General features: G+C 41.7%; 1 protein-coding gene across 4 annotated transcripts in view; it reads left to right on the top strand.

Annotated features, from left to right (window-relative positions):
* Positions 1-14785: 14785 nt before the first annotated feature.
* Positions 14786-20574, top strand: part of dock4b (dedicator of cytokinesis 4b) — a 135686-nt gene continuing 129897 nt past the window's right edge. For 2 of the 4 annotated variants that reach the window (XM_084910345.1, XM_084910343.1), the window contains exon 1: positions 14786-15021. In XM_084910345.1, coding sequence (XP_084766471.1) covers positions 14985-15021 — 37 coding nt within the window. In that variant the 5' untranslated portion in view covers positions 14786-14984. The remainder of the gene's footprint in view (positions 15022-20574) is intronic. The other 2 variants (XM_084910344.1, XM_084910346.1) reach the window with 1 other exon arrangement.

Raw genomic sequence — 20574 nt, 5'->3', positions numbered from 1 at the left:
ATAATAAAGCCTTAACACTCTCCTGGGAATTTGCCAGGGAATTCATAATTTTCCAGCTTTCTCTTCCTCCAAGGAGCTTTTACCACAATTCCACACCAGTAATATATGCAGCCAGCGAAGAGATCAAAGTTGCATAGATCATATTTTGGTGTGTTTCATATATATGAGTGCGCGTTAGCTGCTAACAGGCATGTAACTTCAAAAGCACCTGAGGCTTGAGGGCATGGAATACAGGTCCTGATGTCAGATACCTCCACAGTGTGTGCCGCCTTCACATAATGGGTGCATAGCATGAAGGTGAATCGCTGAATGTGATGCCTCAAAGCTGTCAGTTTGTGAGTTCTTACCTTAAATAAATACAATTCTGCATAGTACTGTTAGCACACTGTGAGGGGGGGTTGTTGGTTTGTCAGGGTCAAATCTTTGTCATGGGGGGAGGGCGTGTCTGCACAATGAAAATGTTACTGTATGTTAGATTATATGAAAACTAGGTTCAGTCTACTAGTACTCTCTCCTGTATTTAATGAATATTGTAGGCAATCCATAAAAGATGGATGACAATCAATTGGAAGTGTGGGTTTGCATTTTGAAGCACTTGCATTTTAACTTTATGGCCCATGATATCTTTTTTTGGAGCCAAAACTAATTAGGTGAGAGGGTTTGTGCCAAATTATAAGCTAATACTAGCAAGCTTGGTTAACAGTGACTATTTATTTGCAATCCAATTAATTTCACAAGTACAATGAGCTCATTTCACTGCACAGTCTTCCTGGATGGGTTGGAAGGGCTGTTAGCACAGTTTAACTGCACAGCAAACCATAGCATGCTCTGCAAGGCAGCACCACCTCAAATATGGTTGAAAGGATCAGTTTTGGTGATTCAAATTAGCTAAATTGAATCCTAGCACACAGTTAGTGGCTTGAAAAACTTGAAAGGTTTGAGAAGAGAGAAGGGTTTGCTTCAAACTGGGCATTCCCAAAACGTCCCCTAGGAGGGATTCAAGTGGTATCCTAGTCAGATGTTCGAACCACCTCATTTGGCTGCTTTCAGCGTGGAGGAGTAGCAGCTCTACTCTGAGCCCCTTGTAGCTGTAATTTTCAGTGTATGCACATTGTTATACAAATGCATGTATGGCTTTACTTTGATTGCCTAAATCAAACTCTTATTACTGATGATGGTTTAATACCAAGGTCCCATTATGACTCACTGTACCATTACCTGAAACACAGTTGCACCGCACTCTTTTTATTGATTTGGTACTCACATTACAGCTCTACGTGCCTTGTTTGGTTAATAATAAAGTGAGCTGACCAGTCACTGAGAAATTGTGGCAATCATTTAAGGCGTGCTGTTGAGACATGCAGCAGACTGATTCAAGAGACCAAGCCAAAGGGCTTTTAAAGGTTATGCCATCATTTTTGACAGTCGGAGAAGAAAAAGAATATCCACAGGGACTCAGCTCTGTCTGACAGGCCAGAGATGATGAAGGGAGATAGAGAGACACAAAGAAAGTGAGGTGACTGTGTTGGAGTGAAATAAGGTCTAATAAAGGCATTGATTGCGAGCATAAAAGGACTTGTTTATTGTTTTTTATCTCTTGGAATAAAGGTTGGACTGTCAACAGTGTCTGAACAAGTGAGTTTAAGTCCAGAGGGGGAAAATGTTATGCTTTATATAAATAATAAAAAAAATAACACAAACACCCGAGATATAAATTGAAAGCTTGCTCTCCAAACAACACTGTAGTGGAGCTTGTTGGACACAATCTCTTTCCTTCTCCCTCCGAGGGATGGGCAATGGCGAGAACAGAACATGATTGCTCTGTTTGGATTAAATGTACACTACAGGAAGCGATAAATTATATCCATGGGAACACAGCCGCTGTTTCTTTCCCCACTGTACACTTCTCAAACTGCCAGCTTGTCTTTCTGTCACTCACCTAATCTCTAATACATCAATGATCCACCGAGAAACTGCTATCATTCCTGGTTTTACCTTGTCTAGTAGGCGCAGCAGTGAGCATGTGAAGCGTAAAACACTGCAGTGCATGCTCTGGCTGCAGAAGACATCTGACAGTCAAGGTTAAAGGGCCGCAAATCAAACCACGAGGGCACACAGGCACAGAGTCAGAAGCCCGGGCAAACCTGATATCCAGCTGCCCTGACATTTGGAAGGCTTTTTGATGTGGGATGCGGAGCTGAGCCATGTTTGTTGTTTTTCTGCCTCTGCATTGCTGCAAATCTGTCCATTGGGCTCTTTCTCTTACTGCCTCTCACTGCACGTCTCTCTTCACTTTGTCATCATTTTCTCTCTCTGCCTTTTTCTTGTTTTACTTACCCTTCTTATCCTTGCTTTTCATATGCCTCTCAATGCTTGAAATGCTCTGTGTTGCAGTTGCATGCATGTGCATATCTCTGAAATGCAGGGCTCTTTGCAGTGAATGGAGGAGCAGTTCACAAGCCCCCCTCCCAAACCACCACCATCACCTCACTGTCAGACTGTTATCAGAGTAAAGCCTGGTGTGTCTCCCACTGTGCCAGAAGGCACAGACCTTTCCACCACCAGCTTTCATCTGTGCCTTAATGCAACAGCACTGAAAGCAGATATCCACACACTGAGACGCACACATGCACACACATATCATTTGCCAGGGTTCTTTGACTGTGTCACCCTAATTGCGCATCCCTACTCTCTCCTACTTATAACCTTGGTTTCCTGTTTGATGCTCAAAATGTTGTCAAGAAAACGAATGAACAGCAAATCTGAATGAATATTGACATTTAAGTAATCTTCTATGGTATTAACGAGTCCTGAGTCAGATGATATTTGCTCAGAATGCTGGAAAATATATACAGTATGGTGCAAAAGTGTTGTGGCACGCCTCGTTTCTTTATATTTTATTAAGAAAACAAGACTGATAGTGTTCCACTGTGTGTGTTTTTTCTAGGTATGCTTTTACTACATTGGCATAGTGTTTAGGATCATTGTCATGCTGAAAAAGGAAGCTGTTGCCATTCAGATGTTTTACAGATGGTATTGCATGGTGGGTCAAAATCTGACGACTTTTCTGTGTTCATAATTTACTTACCGTTGTACGTCTCTGCTGACCTATTTTTTTTTTGCCCTACCTCAGTCTTTTTTTTTTCTCTTGACAGTCACCCTTCCAGTGAGACCATTTCTGCTGAGGCAAACAGTAGATGGATCAACTGAAGGGCCAGATGCATGTTTCAGGTCCTGTGTCAGGTCTTTGGTGGATTTCTTTGTTAAGACCATGACTTTCAGATGCTGTTCATCTGCTGAATATGTTATTTTAGGTTCTGACGCTTCTCCTTTTGTCCTCCACTTGTCCAGTTTCCTCAACTTTTTTAAGGGCACACTGCACTCCATGCTGCCAGTAAGTGTCTGAAGAAGACATTTTTAAGGGGTTTTTTTTTAGAATAGAATAGAATAGAATAGAATAGATCTTTATTGTCACTGTTACAAGAAAAGTGAAACACAGTTTGGCATCTCTCTGTTGGCAGCATGTAGATTTTTATATTCAGATTCTTTTAGGATAAGAGAAGAAGATAAAATAGACTTAAGTTTAAGAGGTACCTACACAGTTAGTGAAGTGCCCATTGCCCGCTCTGCCGCCCTCACCACCCATTGCTGTTTTCTCTTGTCCTCCACAGTACAGCAGTTGAACCAGAGTGTACAGTGGTAGGTTAGAAGGCTCTCGGTGGTGGATCGGTAGAAGTTAATTTCTACTTCCTCTCCATCAATGTAGAGGGTGGAGTGCTCAGATTGCTTTGTTCTCCTGAATTCGATTACCATCTCCTTGGTCTTGGCTGTGTTCAGATGTAGGTTGTTGTTGTCACACCATCACTTCAGATTACTGTTGTTGTCAATCAGTCCTATGATGGTAATGTTATCAGCAAATTTTATAATGGTGTTACTGATGTGAATTGGAGAACAATCATGGGTAAAACGTAAGTATAAGAGTGGACTGAGGACACACCCCTGTGGAACGCCTGTGTTCAGAATGAGGGTGGAGGAGGTGTTCTCTCCCATCCTGACTTTCTGGGGTCTATCACTCAGGAAGTCTAATATCCAGGTGCACAATGAGCTGCTGAGTGCTAAGTCGCTTATGTTTTTTAACAGTTTGTGGAGTTGAACTGTGTTAAAGATAGAGCTGAAGTCCACAAACAGCATTCTCACATAAGTGTTACTATTGTCCAGATGTGTGAGGGTTGTGTGAAGAGCTGTTATTATGACATCCTCTGCTGGCCTGTTTGCCTTGTATGCAAACAGGTATGGATCAAGGTCTGCAGGAATGACAGCTTTGATGTGTAACATGATAAGTTTCTCAAAGCATTTGGCTATTATGGGTGTTAAAGCAGTGTTAGCTGTTTTCTGCTATATGTACAGCACTGGCTGAGTTAGGTGCCTCTTGTACGCTTGAATGATTCATGGATTCGTTTCACAAAAATAATAGTTTTTTAAAAAAGAGTTTCCAGTCCTTTCAAACCAATTGCTGGACTGAATATGAGTGAAAAATTAGCAAACATCCAAGGCAAAACTTTTAAAAGACCTTCAGAAAGCCTGGAGAACTATTGCTAGAGAATACTTTATAATAATGCATGAAAGTCTGAGTCTCTGAAAGCAAAACATAAAGAAATGAGGGGCGCCTTGAGATTCTTCATTCCACAGTGTGGATTCTACAAAGAAAACTCTTTTATGATGCAGAAATAATGGTGATCATACATTGTTGATTTTGTTTTATAGTTTTAGTGGTTTTCCCCTTATTTAACATAAAATGGTACAGCAAAATGAGAACAAAGCAAAAAATCCACATGTGTGTAACATGTGCAACATTCTGCATGAATTAAAACCAAGATAAGAGCATGCTTTATGCTGTGTTAATTTCATTATCTCCATGGACCTGTAAATGATGACTTATGCATACAGCATGTGCCTGATAATGCTTCCCAAAGGCATTAAATCTTTGCTGTATCATGTCCTGCTGTCATTTGTAATTCTGTTGACTTATCTTTCCAGATCAGTCTTCCTGCTTCTGGTTTTGGTGATGAGCCCAAAGCCGCTCTGTAATACCGACTCATGCTCACACACCGCAGCATCAGGATGACCTAAATGTTAAGTCGCTGAGGCAATTTAAACCATGGATTCAAAACAAAACACTACAAGTGTTGCTCTTTACAAATTGTCAGTGTGTGAGGCTCTACCCTGTTATCTTTAGTGCCCTATGAAGCAGCCAGTCTCCACAGTCTGCCACATGAGCTCACGATTCTAATAAGATAATCATATAGCAACGGAAATCACAGATCTTTCTTGCCACCATAATATAATTAACTGATCCCTTGACCTCAGATTCTCTTGCCACCAAATGAAAAATCATGCGCTTTATCTATAGATAGATAGATAGATAGATAGATAGATAGATAGATAGATAGATAGATAGATAGATAGATAGATAAATCAGCTCGATATTTATCACGCATAATCTTCGCTCCTTTTTCCCCCACATGGACATATTCAGCCATGTTCTCACATTGCTTTGACACCCTTTGCGCTCTACATATTCACTGTGATCACATGTGGTTTGATAATCTCCAAAATGTACGCAGAGTGATATGCAAATCGATTTTCAACTTCCACTTTATTTATTTATGGACCCCAGCTCGTTCTTCGTGTAGCAATGATTTGGGGTTTGTTTTGTTTTGTTTTGTTTTTTAACCAGTGGTGACATGACTGCTTATTTTTAACTCCATTTAAGCACTGGCAGTTCCACTGTATAATTCCCAGCCATAGGGCTGAAAGCACTAAATGTAGGTGTCAGGGGCTACATTTAAACGTGTCAGCAGACTTTTATGTTATTAATCCTTGTAAATAAGCAGCTCTTGGTAATCACACCTCTCGTGACATTTTTATGCCCTGAGGGCCAAGTGCACGAGAAAAGCAGGAATTATCAGCTCACACGCGAGTGAATCTTATACACCGTCTCTTTATGCAGATCATAGGACGTAGGTGTTTTGCGGTTACGCTCAGTACAGCACGGACTGCTCCTCACACCACCACCCACGGACCAACCGGCTGTTAGAACAGCTTAACACCAACCACAAAAGAGCAAACAGCCCAGAAGATGCTCAGTCTGTCGCCAGCCTGTTGTTTTAGATATGACTAAGATTGATGACTAAGCAAAGAAACAAAAGATTAAAAAGTATTTGCCTTACGAAATAAGTACTTTTAACATGTTTTGTTTTTTTTAAATATCGTGACAAATCTTTAATTTGAACAACTGTGAAAACAAGCGAATGAAAACAGTTTCGGTTTCTCACAGCGTGATTTTCTGTCAGTAGTTTAGCTGTCTGTTTTAGGGTTTTTTTATGCTGTCATTGCTTTAATTGGGTGTTAACTATTCACTTCTGCTTTCTATATTCCTAATAATCCAATTTTAGTAGCTATAATGTCATCTGTGTAGCAGTTCACATTTCATTGGAAAGTCCGCTGCTCTTTCCTGAATAACAAACACACACAAAAAAGAAAAAAGTTGTGGATGGTAATGCGGAATTTTAATTTTGAATTTTAATTTTGTAATCCTTAGTTGTCATGTAGCCTAGTTTTACTTCTGCCTTTATTCTCTTCCTTCCAATTTTCTCCAAAATCTCTCTCAATCAGTTACTCCTCTATATATACCTCCTGTAAAGCACTGCCCAGTTGTCAGATTGCATTTGAACTCTATGAAGTCATGCTTTTTTATGCACTCTGTGATATCCTTTGCATACATTTTATTTATTTTTCGTTTTGCCCTCATCTGCAATGTTTGCCTTGACACCGGTATACATCTGTTTTATTGTCCATCCATGCATTCTCTTCTGCTTATCCTTATCAGGATCGTAGAAGCCTATTCCAGCTGTCATAAGACAAGAGGCAGTGTGATAGCCAGTCTATCTCACAGCTAACAGAGAGAGACAATCATCTGCACTCAACATTCACACCTATTAAAAATTTAGAATCATGAGTTAACCTAACCCCACGTCTCTGGACTGCGGGAGCAAGCCAGAGAGAACCCACACAAATACTGGGAGAACATGCAGACTCTGCGCAGAAAGTCCTCAGCCAGATGGTGGAGTCAAGCTGTGGACCTTCATGCTGTGAGGCAACAGTGCTAACCACTGCACTGCCCTATAATCCTGTTGTTCATCTATTAAAATGTCTTTTAATTTTAATGATACAAGAGCAAAGTGTAAGTTCTAAAATGCATTTGGTGAAATTTTGCTGTTTTAGCCAGCAAATTTTGCTTTGAATTTCTACTTTCTCAAAATCAATAAAGAGCAGGGCAGAGGTGCTAGCATTAGCCTAACATCTAGTTTCTATAAAATATACCCCTACAACATGGGTATACCCCTTATCATTGTATTTAGTAAGCTATGCGGCTATTTAATGCTAACATTTGCACCTTCTTTGAAGCAGACAGATACAGTTGAAATGAACGGCTAACAAAGCTATACTGCTCTCCAGACTCTCGTGGATGCAAAGAAATCTCTAGGCTGTGTTTAGTGTTTAGTGACTGTTGTGCCAATAATACATAATGTTGATGCTGTCCACTCTGAAATGCTGTTATCCCATCTTAGCACTGAACCATTTCTTCGTGATAAATGACTTAGAGACCACAAGTCTTCTGAGAACACTACAGTTTTGTGTAGTGATAGCACTTTAGCTGATTCTTTTCTCTTTCTCTTTTCTCTTGTGTTCTTTATCTAGTCATTTCTGGATCTGTAATGAAATACATTTTTCTCTCACTCAGTGAAGTGCATACACGTGTGCAAATATGCCACCAGCCAGTGAGATGAAATGCATGATGTATGTGGGTCGGTGGGTGTGGGAAGGGGACACATTGCCAAGGATTGCTTTCAACTTGCTAAAAGATACAGCCATTTATGACAGCCATCTGTCCAACATGAAACTATGTGTGTGTGTGTGTGTGTGTGTGTGTGTGTGTGTGTGTGTGTGTGTGTGTGTGTGTGTGTGCACTTCCAGGCACAATTATGTTTTTTCGCTGGTGGGTGTTTGGGGTCCAGGTGGCTGTATACTGTAATATTGTGCCCACAGTGTGCAACAGCATGGGGGATGTGGGAGCCCAGCACAGCATTAGTCATAAAAACACAGGCACTGATGCCCTGCTGCTAACTGTAACCTAAGGAATTTTTTAGGGTTATAACCTATAAAGTGTTTAAATATAACCTTGTAAAATATATCATAATTAAAACAAATACATATCTGATTGAACTTTAGAAAATTTAGCTATCACTACAGATATTTAAAATATTTACAAGCTTTTATATAAGCCTGCTTTGTTTGTTGGCAGCTATCACATGATAAATTTTGTGGGTGGCTGAAATGACTTGTCTTTTCAGTGGGTTTCGCAGGCAGTGACTAAAAAGATCATATACTGAAGGCTAAAGAAGATAACAGATGACGTTTGGTTAAGGAGGTCTGAGTTGCTCCTTTTTAACTCCACTTGTTGCTTTCTTGAAACAAGATCAAATCCCAAAGGCATGAAAGATCTCTCTGCTTTGAGAATACGTTGAAAACAGAAGCACTTTGGTGAGTAAGAAAGCAAAGATTTCCTTTCAAGGGTGAAATCAGGCATTAGTGGAATATAAAAAATAATTGGATCGTGCTCTTCTGTAGTGCTTCATGAGCTTTTTGATAGTAAATGTGTTGGGTGTATCAGAGAAGCAGTTAAAGTTGATAAGCGAGAACGTGGAGGGAAGCACTGCACTTCTGAGTCTTTTGATTCCCACGGTGAACACTTGCAGGTGACAGGATCCTATCCTGTATAACAGATTATGTTTCATTGCCTTTGAGTGCGGTTTTGCATATCAAACCCATGACAAATCGTCTATGGTGCTTTCCCTGTTGATGCTAAGGAGAAAGACGGAGGAGGTCTATTTTTACATCCAGCCAAAACACAGTTTGAAGTGAAGGCCCAGCAGAGAGGAGGGGTAAAAAAGCTGCACTGATGTGCTGCTGTCATCCAAAGACATGTGGGGCTGGAGATGCTGTTTTATCACTCATGTTGTTCAGATTGAGACTCAAGAATGGTGTCAGTTATATGGAAAACTCTTCTTTCAGTGAGGGTCTTGGCTCAAATGAGGCTGTTCCACCACTTGTCAGCAACTACTGGATAGTTTGTCATGGCATTTTTTTATAGACTGCCATGGTCCTGAGAGCAGGAATACCACTATCTTTAGTAATACTCGGTTTTACTGATGCTTCATCTACTATCACTATACGGCTAATGTTTATGAAATTTAATTAAATGGCCCAACTATTGATTGAAATTAGCAATTGGATTAATTTAGTTATTTAATTATTTTGCAGACATGTGCCCAAACCTTTCCACCAAATCCAATCATCAGGTTTTAATTTATTTAAGCTTAAGACCAAATATATCAGTTAAATGTTAGCATGTTAGCATTGTTTGCGTTTATTATATCACCAGTATCACGTTAGCATGCTAATGTTCATCACAAAATTGCTACTGTGGCTTGAGTCCTGTCTTCCTCCTATCGCCCACATCTGGTCATTGCAGATAGCTGCCCCTTCCTAAGCCTGGTTCTGCTAGAGGCTTAACAGGAAACTTTTAGGAAAGTTAACAGGAAACAGGAAAGTTTTTTTATTCCCCTGTCGCCAAGTGCTTGCTCAAAGGGGGCAGTTTGATTGTTGGGGGTCTTTTTTGTATTACAGTGGTGCCTTTACCTTATAGCATAATGTACTTTGAGACGACTGCTGTTGTGAGTTGACGCCATATAGATAAGTCCTAAATCACAAAGTGTTCACTAGCAATGGGCTCTTCATGCCCAATTAAGGAACTTTGTGTTTTTTTACTTTATTTTCAATGATTGGTTGGTTTAGGTACCTAAACAACTTGGCAATAATCAGGAAAAAAAATCATGGTTTGTGTTATAATGAATGCTATTTATTCCTGCTGTCTACTATTTATGTTTTATTCTGCCACAGTTGCTGTGGAGCACCCACAATTTTGTTGTACATGTGCAATGACAATAAAGGGCTAATCTTCTGCTTCTGCTTCTACAGCATTTATCCTCACCACTGACACTTCTGGTTATTAACATTTAACGCCAAAGGTTTATGTTATATCTCAAGGGTGAAATGGGTTTCATATGTGGGGTGCGTACAGTGTTTCAGACAGTGCATATCTGTGTGTACATGCATGTACATATGCATCAGATGTTTATGTATTTAAGTGAATATTACTGAGCTGCTATGGACAAATTATAACCTAAGACATTATTGCACAGACAGTATGAGAAGAGCAAATGAGAGCTACACTAAATGTTCCCATACACCAAATGTGCTGTGTAAGCAAATGAATTAAGGCCAATACTTCGTCAGAAGTATTGGGTTGTGAAATCCAGTCTTCATATGGTACAATGTACAAAGAGGGGGATTTTTCTAGCCTATTTTCGTTGCTATATTTAGAGGCCTGTTTCTATTGGAGATGAGGATATTGCCCGCTGTTCACAAGCTGAAGGAGGCATATGTCACCCCCCACCCCCCACCCCTCCCCAAAATGAACACCAACACCTGACCTACACTTCCTGGTGTGAATTAAATCAAAGCTAAGGAGTGCTGAGAAAACTTGATAGGCAGTGGTCTCTTGAGATAAGCTAGTGTCATTTTTGCTTCAGCTGTCCTGCAAAGAAAACTGGCCTTGTGTAGTGTCACTTTTTGACATAAAGCAGTTGTAGTTACCCGGTGGTCTGAAGCACAAAGGAGGTTAGAAGGGAAAAAATAAGTGGAAACTTAAATAATCCAGGGCTGTCCCCAAATGAAACATGAAAGCTCTATACTATAGTTTTAAAATGCATTGCTGAGCACATCATCTTTTATCCCCTTTGTTTACTACAACTTGTTTGTATTCCAAAAGCAAAGAAGTCTTGGCTGATCTCTCTTCTCTTCTCTTCTCTTCTCTTCTCTTCTCTTCTCTTCTCTTCTCTTCTCTTCAAGCATTTACTTTGATTTTCACAGATGCTAAGTTTATTTGGGGACATGGGCCAGAGATGAAAAGTGATGGTGGTTGAGTGGCGGAAATGCTGAGCAATTTTCAGAACCCATCTGGGCTTGTAGAACTGTCTGTGGCAATGGCTGACTTGGTCTTCCATCTGTCATCTCCAGTCATATGTACTCCCGTGCTCTGCCCAGAACATGTGGGTCCCAATGAGATGAAAGTCAGAGAAAACAGGAAGAAATGTCATTATCTTAGGAAGAAACATGGGGAAAGTGGATTGGGAAGAGGAGAGGAGGCAAAACGAGCACCTGAGCAGACTGCTCGGGTGACTCGACCTGTTCTCAGTCCACCGAAATAATCCTTTTAGAGTTCGGTCATTGAACAGATATTCTACTTGTAGTCCTTCTCTCCATGTTTTGCCATCTTCCTCCAGCTGTTACCTTTGTCTGTGGGCTCACAGTGTCATATGGGTTGACACTGCAGACATTAAAGGCACAGCAAATTCATTTTCATTATAATAATACACAAAATCACACAGGTGCATCAAAGGCCCCTGAAGGTTCTTATCCATATCATATGCTATGAAGTGATCATGTTGCCTAACTACCCAATACAAATCTAATAAAATGACCAATTTGTTTGGTTTTCACACCTATAACACCTTAGTACAACATCATATCATTTTCACTTCATGACAGTAATATTTAATTTATATTAATAAAACGTGAATTACACATTTGTCCATGATATATTATGATGTCATCATAATCACCAACAACACCCAACAACAAGCTAAAAAACCAAACATCATTGTCCTGCTGAAAGCTGAAGCTGCTGGAAATCAAATGCTTTTCAGATGGTATTGCATGGTGGATCAAAATCTATTCTGTTCCATCCATTTTGACAAGATCTCCAACATTATTGGCTGAGATGAGCCCTAAACAATGACAGCGCCTCCACCATGTTTTAAACTTGGCTGTAGACACACACCGTGTGCCCTTACAATCTGAGCCAAAGATTTCAAATTTGGATTTATCATTCTATCACTTCTTGTTTACCTTCCTTAAGAATGACTTCTTGGCAGCCACCCTACTACAGAGGACATTCTGATGAGGTTTCACTGAACAGTTGATGTGTAAGCTGAAGGGCCAGAGCCATCTTTCAGTTCCTCTTTCAGGCCTTTGCTTGATTTTTTTCTCTCTATTTCTTAAAGACGTGACTTTCAGATAGATAGTTTTTTTTTAGACCTGCCACTTCTTCTTTTGTTCTCTTTTTGTCCAGTTTTCCTCCATTTTTTTTCCTCAGCGCTGCACAAGACATACATTTCTAGCTTATAGCTCTTTGGGAATATCCTTGTTGGTACAAAAATGCTATATCATGCCTGTATAACAGCATATAACTGTGTTGTCTTTGGCATTTTTATAGCTTCAGCTAAAAAAATGTTTTTTTGTGATTTTAAAGTTACAATTTAAAATTGCCTCTTTGTTATGTTTGTTATGTAGTCCGTTATGTGTAAAACAACACTGGTTAATGCCTTTCCATCCACCCATTTTCTTCTGCTTATCCTTTTCAAGATACCAAAAACCCTCATTACTCTGAAAATTGTCAAGGAAGGACTGAAAATGAGTGAAAAAGCAGCCAATGTCCAAAGAAAAACCTTGGAACACATCCACAAATCCTGGATACCAATTGGTCAAAACCACTTTAAAAATTAAAAGTCTGGCTGCTTGGAAGTAAAATATTGAGGAATGAAGGGGGGCTTCAATCCTATTAATGTCAAGTTGCAAATGGTTGGCAAAAAGAGAAAGGTATGTTTTACAGAAACACTGACTAATAGAAGTCTATTTTTCTTTTTTTTTTTTAAATTTCAATCAGTTCCTATTTGGTTGCTTGTTGTCCACGTTATGTTTTCCTTATTGTCTTGTCATATTTTTAACTGTTATCACAACATTGGCAAAGGTGCACGAGTTTGAGTATTGCTTCAGTGATGTAGAATATAGTCCATTTCCCATTACATAAAAAAGCACACACTAGCTCCAGTGTCCTGTCCTCTCAGGGGGGTGAATCCATGGGGTCCTCCACGGCTTATGATTTATTCATATATGGAGTAACATTCCAACAGTCTCCCTACAAAACCTTTCTTATACCCACAGCCCCCCACCTCTCCATTCAGAAATATACTAGAGTATAGGTATAAAGCACTGCAATATGGAAAATTAATCCAGGTTTATTGACATTTATGTTAGATGCTGTATGTGAGAGCAAAAGGCCAAGCAAAAAAAGGGAGTGCACAGGATCATGGTAAAAACAGTAGCCGAATTTCACCTCCAAAGCCAGCACCGAGCCTCAGGTTGCTTGCTTTTCCATGGCACATCCATTCATAATTTACCATATAACCTACAAAGGTGGATGGGTACGTGGACGTGCAAAGTAGTGGTGAGACAAGGAGGGGAGAGAAGCACATTTGACACTTCAAAGCATTTTAATGCACCATTTGCAGCATGAGAAATGAACGTGCATTAGAATGGCTTTTAAAAAAAAGTCCTTTGTACTCGAACACAACGCAAGCTGACACAACACAGGCAGGTGATTAGTCCAGAATAAAAGAAAAGGGAAAGCAGTGTGTGAGATGAGCATGGGTCTCATAAAAACAGACACTCACACTGACTGACACATACACACACTCCCTTTCTCTCTCATGCATGTTGAACTCTTTCTTTTTGGCAGTGGAACTCCCTCCAGTTTTGCGCTTCCTCCTCAAAGAGTCTCATGTATTTTTCATGCAGTAGAAGCCTTGTGTGTCCGGGAGGGCTCTCCACTGTTGCAAGGTCATGTTCTACACCAATATCCTGATATTATTGGTCTGTAATGTCTCCATGGATGACTGTAAATCAGTGCTTACATGTCTTGGGTGTTTAGACGCTCTGGCGACCGTCATGGCTACCCTGAAATAAAACTAAACCTACATCTTACCAGCTAATACTCACCAGAAAGTCCCAAAAACAGAACAATACCGTCATGTGTCGAAGATGCTGTAGATAAAGGGACCTTCACTGACGTCGCTGGGTACCTACTACAAGTCCCACAATGCGTCACTCGGCTTTTTCGCTTTGCTGGCGATGTTGTTGCGTTCAGGTACTACTCGGGGGTTTTCTCGTTAGACATTTAAATCTCAGCCCCCACATAATAACTAGTAGATGGAATGAATCCTCAACTTAGTGTGTGTGTGTGTGTGTGTGTGTGTGTGTGTGTGTGTGTGTGTGGTGGGGGCTCAGGCTAACATATTTAAATGATATTATGTGTAGGCTAATTGCCCTGAAGTAACATTTTAAAAAACTAACAGTTTGTATTGTCTATAAAAAATAAGCTAACATTACTCCTACTGCTTTTTATGCTAGTTGGTAACTGTAGCTCGTTGAGTCGTCATTTTTTAACTATAAAACAAACTAATGTTAAAACAAGTTAACAGTGTCACATACTTAGCAATGAATGTGTTATTGCTCTGTTAGTAGGATTGACTAGCTCCAACCCCGATTGAACCCATTCCCGTGACAGTTTTGAACAGGGCATTGGGCTACAAATACAGCCTGCTAAAGCTTAATCATTCTAAAAAGTATGAAAATGCTGGTATTTAAATACGAACAGCGTTCATTTTCTCCAAATTTTCCGACCATAACAAGCAATAATTTCGCAGGGGGCTCCAAAGTGCTCTGACCTCTCCGGGTGTCACATTTCCCACAGAACGTAAAGGCAACGCGTCTCCGTACCACTACGAGCAGCAGCGGCAGCAGCAGCAGCGGCGGCTGAGGCGCTTTCTCTTGCTGTAACCTAAACAATGACTCCTACTACAGAGCGGAGGAAAGCACGCCAGTAGAATGCGTTACACGGAGCCCAAACCTTGCTTTTCGCTGCTATTCCGACCACTCACTTAAACTTACCGACAGTAAACATGTGGATACCTACAGAACACGAGAAATACGGCGTCGGTAAGTTTAATTTGCCTTCATATTCCTCTAAAAAAATAAACTGCTTTCACTCGCGTTCAGCTGTAAGGGCATGTGTTAATGTGCGCACGGGAGGTGGTGAAGTGGCTGTACTTGGATGCTGATTCCCGGCGCAGTTAGAGACCGAGTGACTGTGTTTTTATCACGAGGCAAGCGCTCTCTTTCAAACAACCCAGTGATGGGAGCTTGGATTTCATCTCACTGCCACATTGCAAAGCATAAGGTTGCCCGCTTCACCCCCTCCTCTTCTCCCCCTCCTCCTTCTCCTCCTGATTTGCCAAATGCCACATTTTTGATATTTTTAAGTCTTGCTCGCGCTTTGCCCTATTTTCCCATTTTCATTATGAGGATGTGAACTGGCGAGCTATTTTGACTTCACTACTGCTGTGTGTTCGCTCAGGCTCTGTCTGTTTCAGTGGTGGTGGTGGGGGGAATCAGCTGCTTCACAGCCAGTCGCTATATGTCTGTCTGTGTGTGCTTTGCCCAGCATCTAGAAATTCTTCGAAAGAAAGCCGAACGGGGGGTTAAAATTATTGTTATTATTATTGTTGTTGCTTTTTCTACAACGGAGATTGTCCCAGACCTTGAGAAGTCCTGGAAATGTGCGCAGCCTGTCGTACAGTGCGCATTGTTCAGACTGTCGGAGGGGGGGCTCTTGGATCAAACACAGTGAAGTGAGACAAACAAGCGACAGCAACGCAAACGAAGCCAAATGTGGCAAAGGAAAGAAAACCCCACACAGACTTTGCCCTGTTGGTGTGGCAGGAATTTTCGTCTTGTGCCTGGATTCAAACGCAAAAATAAAAAAAATCCAGAGTGTGAGGGTGGTGGTGGGGCATCTTATTGAGATGCGGCCGCTGAGAGGCGGCTTAAATGTCTCATAATAATATTCCCTAGAGATATTGTACTGTCCTCTGTGTGTGTGTGTTGCTCTGGTTGAGTCTGTGTAAAAACGAGCCAACGATCATTTGAGCTTTTTTTTTTTTTTTTGCAACTAAAGCCAGCCAACCCATTCAAAGTAATAAAACTGTGATCTATTAAGCACAGGTGCTCAGTGTGTTCATATCATGCCTTCTTTCCTTGGTTCTCAATGTTGTCCGAGGTGTCCAGAAATCCCACTGTGGGTGCTGTGGGTGCTTTTTGCCACCTTGACTTGAAATCAGTGAAGCACAGCGAACCAGAAACTGGCCTTTGACCTCTCCATGTCACACGTTTGTGATCTGGTCACCTGAGTGCTCTACTAGTTTCCCTTCCCTGCCCTCATAAGTGCTAAATATCCGACCTTCCTCACTCTGCAGTTATATTGTAATGTGTTTAATCACGTGCAGGGTAGAGTGTCCAGAACCAGTAGCCTGCATCATTTTATTTATTTATTTATTTTTTTATACCACATAATAGATTTATTCCATTTAGCTACTTAAACCCATTCCATGCTGTCAAAGTTCACTTGGCTGGATAAATGGAGGGCATTTATTTTGAAAGCTAAATACTCACTATTGTATTGTCCCTCCGCTGCTAGAGGGCATCCTGTTAATTGGATTAAGGTTTTTGATCCCCCCCCCCCCCCCCCCCCCCCCCCCCCCACACACACACACCCTCTTCCTCGATAACTCCCAATAAGACCCCATTAATTGGCTGAGATTTATTTTCTAAGACTTGTTTTGGCAGAGGCACTCTTCTGTGTGGCCTGATCCTTTTCAAGGAAGGAACTGTGCTGATTTCCTGTTGTGAAATTCAGGTTTGAAGAGCCAGACACACACGCACACAAGAAAGGTTGACACAGATTGCTTTTAGTTATGATAATTGCAGCTTCAGCAGGTTAAGCGGTCGCAGTCAGAGATTCGGGCAGGTTGATTTGTTTTTAGTCTCTCTATTGATCCGCTCGAACCAACAGAATGAGTGATATCCCCTCCAGACACTGACAGACTTTAGAGAAACTATTGAGCAACAAAGAGGGGGTTTAAAAGAGGTTTTTCCTTGCATTGTTGGAAGGAAATATGTGTTTATATTGGTTCACAACTGTCACAGTCAAAGGTGGGATGGAAGGCTGACCTTTTATAGGGATGGTGACAGGAATAGCTGCGTAACAAAAGAGAAAGATATAGAAGAAAGAACCTTGCTTACAGGCGCATACTGGGTGTGAATGTTGGGGGTGTTAGATAGGGTTGCCACACTATGAGAATTTCACTTTCTGTAACATATAGTGACCCTTAGAGGAGTGAAAGAAGAAGGGCGGCTGTTTTCCTTTATTTTCAGCTCCGTATTTTTATTCTTGGAGTCTACTGGAGAAGCCTTTTGTGACTGACAATTCAGAGTAATTCTTATTTACTTTCCTCTGGGCCTTGCTGCAGTGAATCCATTGCCTGGGCAAAAAAGCTCCCTTCTCCCTCCTGTTAAACCAGCATTCTCCTGATTGGTTTCCTTCTGTAAAAACAAGTGTTTTAACAACAGGTGGGTGGGGCTTTTGTGCTAACAGAGCTGCGATGCGACCATATTAGGGAAATCCTCTCTCGTTGACCTCATATAGAGAAAAGAGTGGAAAAAAACTGTCTGAGGAGCTGAGGAAATGAGGCATTTCTAAGGCTTTTAGACTATATATACGTCTTGTAGCTTAGTGTCTTTGCTGCATTGTTTTTACAAATAACAGAGAATATATGAAATCAGCTGGTCTTCACATCGATCACTTATTTTGCGGGGCAAAAGGATAACTTAATGCTTATCTTACGGCAAAATAGCCTCACTTGTGAAGTGGCCATTGATGCCCACCTAGAATCACCGTCTAAATTATTCATGCCAGGAGGAACATCTGGTGCTTTACACAGGTCTTCTCAAAACACTGCCTGAAGTGCCATTGCTCTAAGTCGCACCTCACTAGGATTAACGTCATGTTTTCACATCTGGTCTTTGTTTTCAACCACACTCCCCTAGCACCTTTCTTGAACGCTGTTGCTGTTGGAATTGCTGCGATATCTCGATATCTAAATATTGGAACAGGAAAGTCCCTGCGTTAGGCATTTTTAAATGCGACCTCCTCCTCCAGGTGCTTTCAGTGAACATTTTCTCCCCGTTTGACAGGGTAGGCTGGCTAACTAAAAGGGCTCGGAATTCCTTGGATCTTTGCGGGAAGATTTGATCTCGGGCCAAATTGAGATGAGATCAGAATGTCTCGCCATCTAATTGGAAGGTTGCCGCTTTTGATGTCGATTTTCCTTATGAACTGAGCGGGGCCCGGGGAAGATGGGGGGGCACTGCCGTTCATGAAATATGAATGGACTCTCGGTGAGTTGATGTTAAGGTGCCCATTAGCCCACCAGCGGGATGATTACTGGTTTTTAACCTGAAGCTAGAAGGTTGGAAGATTGATGAGACGATGTTAATGTATGATTTCTAAATGGACTTGCTGGGGCTGGGATGGGGAAACACTAAACTGAACAAAGAGGAAAAATCTCTTTATATATGGAAGTCATAGATCTCAGCACAGAGATGGCACAGGTTCCTGGTAAACAGGATGAGATTGCCGTTGAAAGAAATAAGAGGTGGTGTGACATTATGGCGTTGATTTAAGCTAAACCGAATATTTGATGACAGACATATCCGAGGAAGTCTGTCCGACGCTCCATAAGCAGATGAAGAGTAATCTGTCACGAATGCCGCCCAGGACAAACACACTTTGACTCAGTCGCTGAATAGACAGAGCGAGGGAAAGAGAGAGCACTGGAGGCTGCATTGTGTCATGTTTAGCGAGAGCAGACGTCATGTTAATTCTCAGACAGAGTGAGGCCTTTCTCCTCATTAAGGCCCTCTGATACAACCAATCAAGCGTGTCATTGCTCATCACAATTTGGATACATAATTAAACCATTTTAACGAGCTGCTTCGGATCTGTTTGCGCAAGTTGAATTCTCTACCAGAGGTTGATTGGCGAAGCTCGATTTAGCGTGCATCCTTTGTTTGAGTGCTGTGGCACAAAAACAGCCAGGAGATGCAGAGAGAAAGGCGCAGTGATCTGATTGAATGTTTCTGCTCGAGGCCCAGCTGAGATGGAGGGGCGACGCTGGGCCTGGGGGGTTTTCCTCTCCCGTGGCTGACATCGCTCGTTTCGTCCCTCGGGAGGATGTTGCTGTAGTTGATTGGGGTGGTTGGAGGAGGTGCGGTGTCAAGCGATGGGTGGTTGAGGGCGCTGGCGCGTGTCAGGGGTGGACTCATTGTCGGAGCGGCCGGGATGCCCTGTTACCCCCAGATTCAACACCCTCCCATCACCACAGGGGGATTAGCAGGTTGTTTTGGAGGGGGCCCTGAGGCCCATTCCACCATTATACCCATGATTTCTTAATGCAAGCAAGCCCCAGGGCGATGTATGGGCAACGGTGGGGGGAGGTGTAAGCCGACCAGCTTGTAATTGCTTGCTTGCCCGCTGCCTCGGCTCCATCTGCAGAGATAGCACCCCTTCCCCTGTAAACACACAAATTTGCACACGTACTCGTCCAAGACAATCATTTAGCACACGAGGAGACCATGGGAGGCTCCCTAGTGATTTGAACATATGTACAAAATAAAACAAAAAGAGTTAAAAATCCAGACACAATCTGTTCCCTGGTGTGCACGATGCAAAGGGTAAATAAATCTACATGGACATGTGATGCATGACGGAATCAATGAGCTTTTTATTCATCACCAATCTGGGAGCCCATCAGCTATCGTCTAATGAGTTAGCCTCTGGGGACAACCGCCAGCGTTTCAGGGCTTCCAGTGTAGCGAGGACATTTACGGTTAACAGATATCTAGGCCATGACTTCCACCATACTGTGGTCAGAAGTTGCTAAAATGTGACTGATCAGTACTGTTCACACTGCAGACAGAAACCAGACAGCTTCCGGTAACAAAATCATCTCCTATACCAGCAGATTGCACATATTTGAATGCAGATTTATGCATACAGAGACGGAAAAAAAAATCCTCACCTATTTACCTAGATAATAGCCACTGTAACACAAACATAGACCAGGATGTGAGAAATGCCACCACTGATTCTTCCTGTGTATTTTTCAGTTAAACCTTGCTGTATTTGTAATGGAGTCCCCATTAAACCACAAAGCAGTCTTTTTGTTTCTACTCTGCAACGCCGAACACAGGAAACAGAGACGTTTCTTTGATCTCTGTTCTGTGTTCTAGAAGTGACAAGATTTTACCTCCTTTTGGCTTTTCTTCATCATACACACAGAGTGGGGGAGATACTCTTGCGAATCCCACTGGTGTGGGTGACAAACCAGTGTGCTGTAATTGTCCATATCCATGTACAGTGATGAGAGAGGTAGCTGAAGGAGGCGGGGGAGGTGGTGGTGGTGGTGGGGGGGGGGGGGTAGCTCTCATGGATTTCCACTCCACTGACAGTCTGGGATACTTAAAGAGATGATGCTTCTAAAGAGATGATGCTTTTGCTTAGAGGTGGTCAAGCGATTTCTTTTTAACCAAAGCACACATGGTCATCATAACGGCTATTACTTATACTGGCACTTAATTCATCAACTTGTCTGT

This window comes from Perissodus microlepis, chromosome 17 (genome assembly GCF_051167445.1).
Source record: "Perissodus microlepis isolate ML-2025 ecotype Zambia chromosome 17, ASM5116744v1, whole genome shotgun sequence".
NCBI classification, from domain to species: Eukaryota; Metazoa; Chordata; class Actinopteri; order Cichliformes; family Cichlidae; genus Perissodus; species Perissodus microlepis.
The sequence above is the reverse complement of the archived record's forward strand: the minus strand, read 5'-3'. Positions and strand labels throughout refer to the sequence as shown.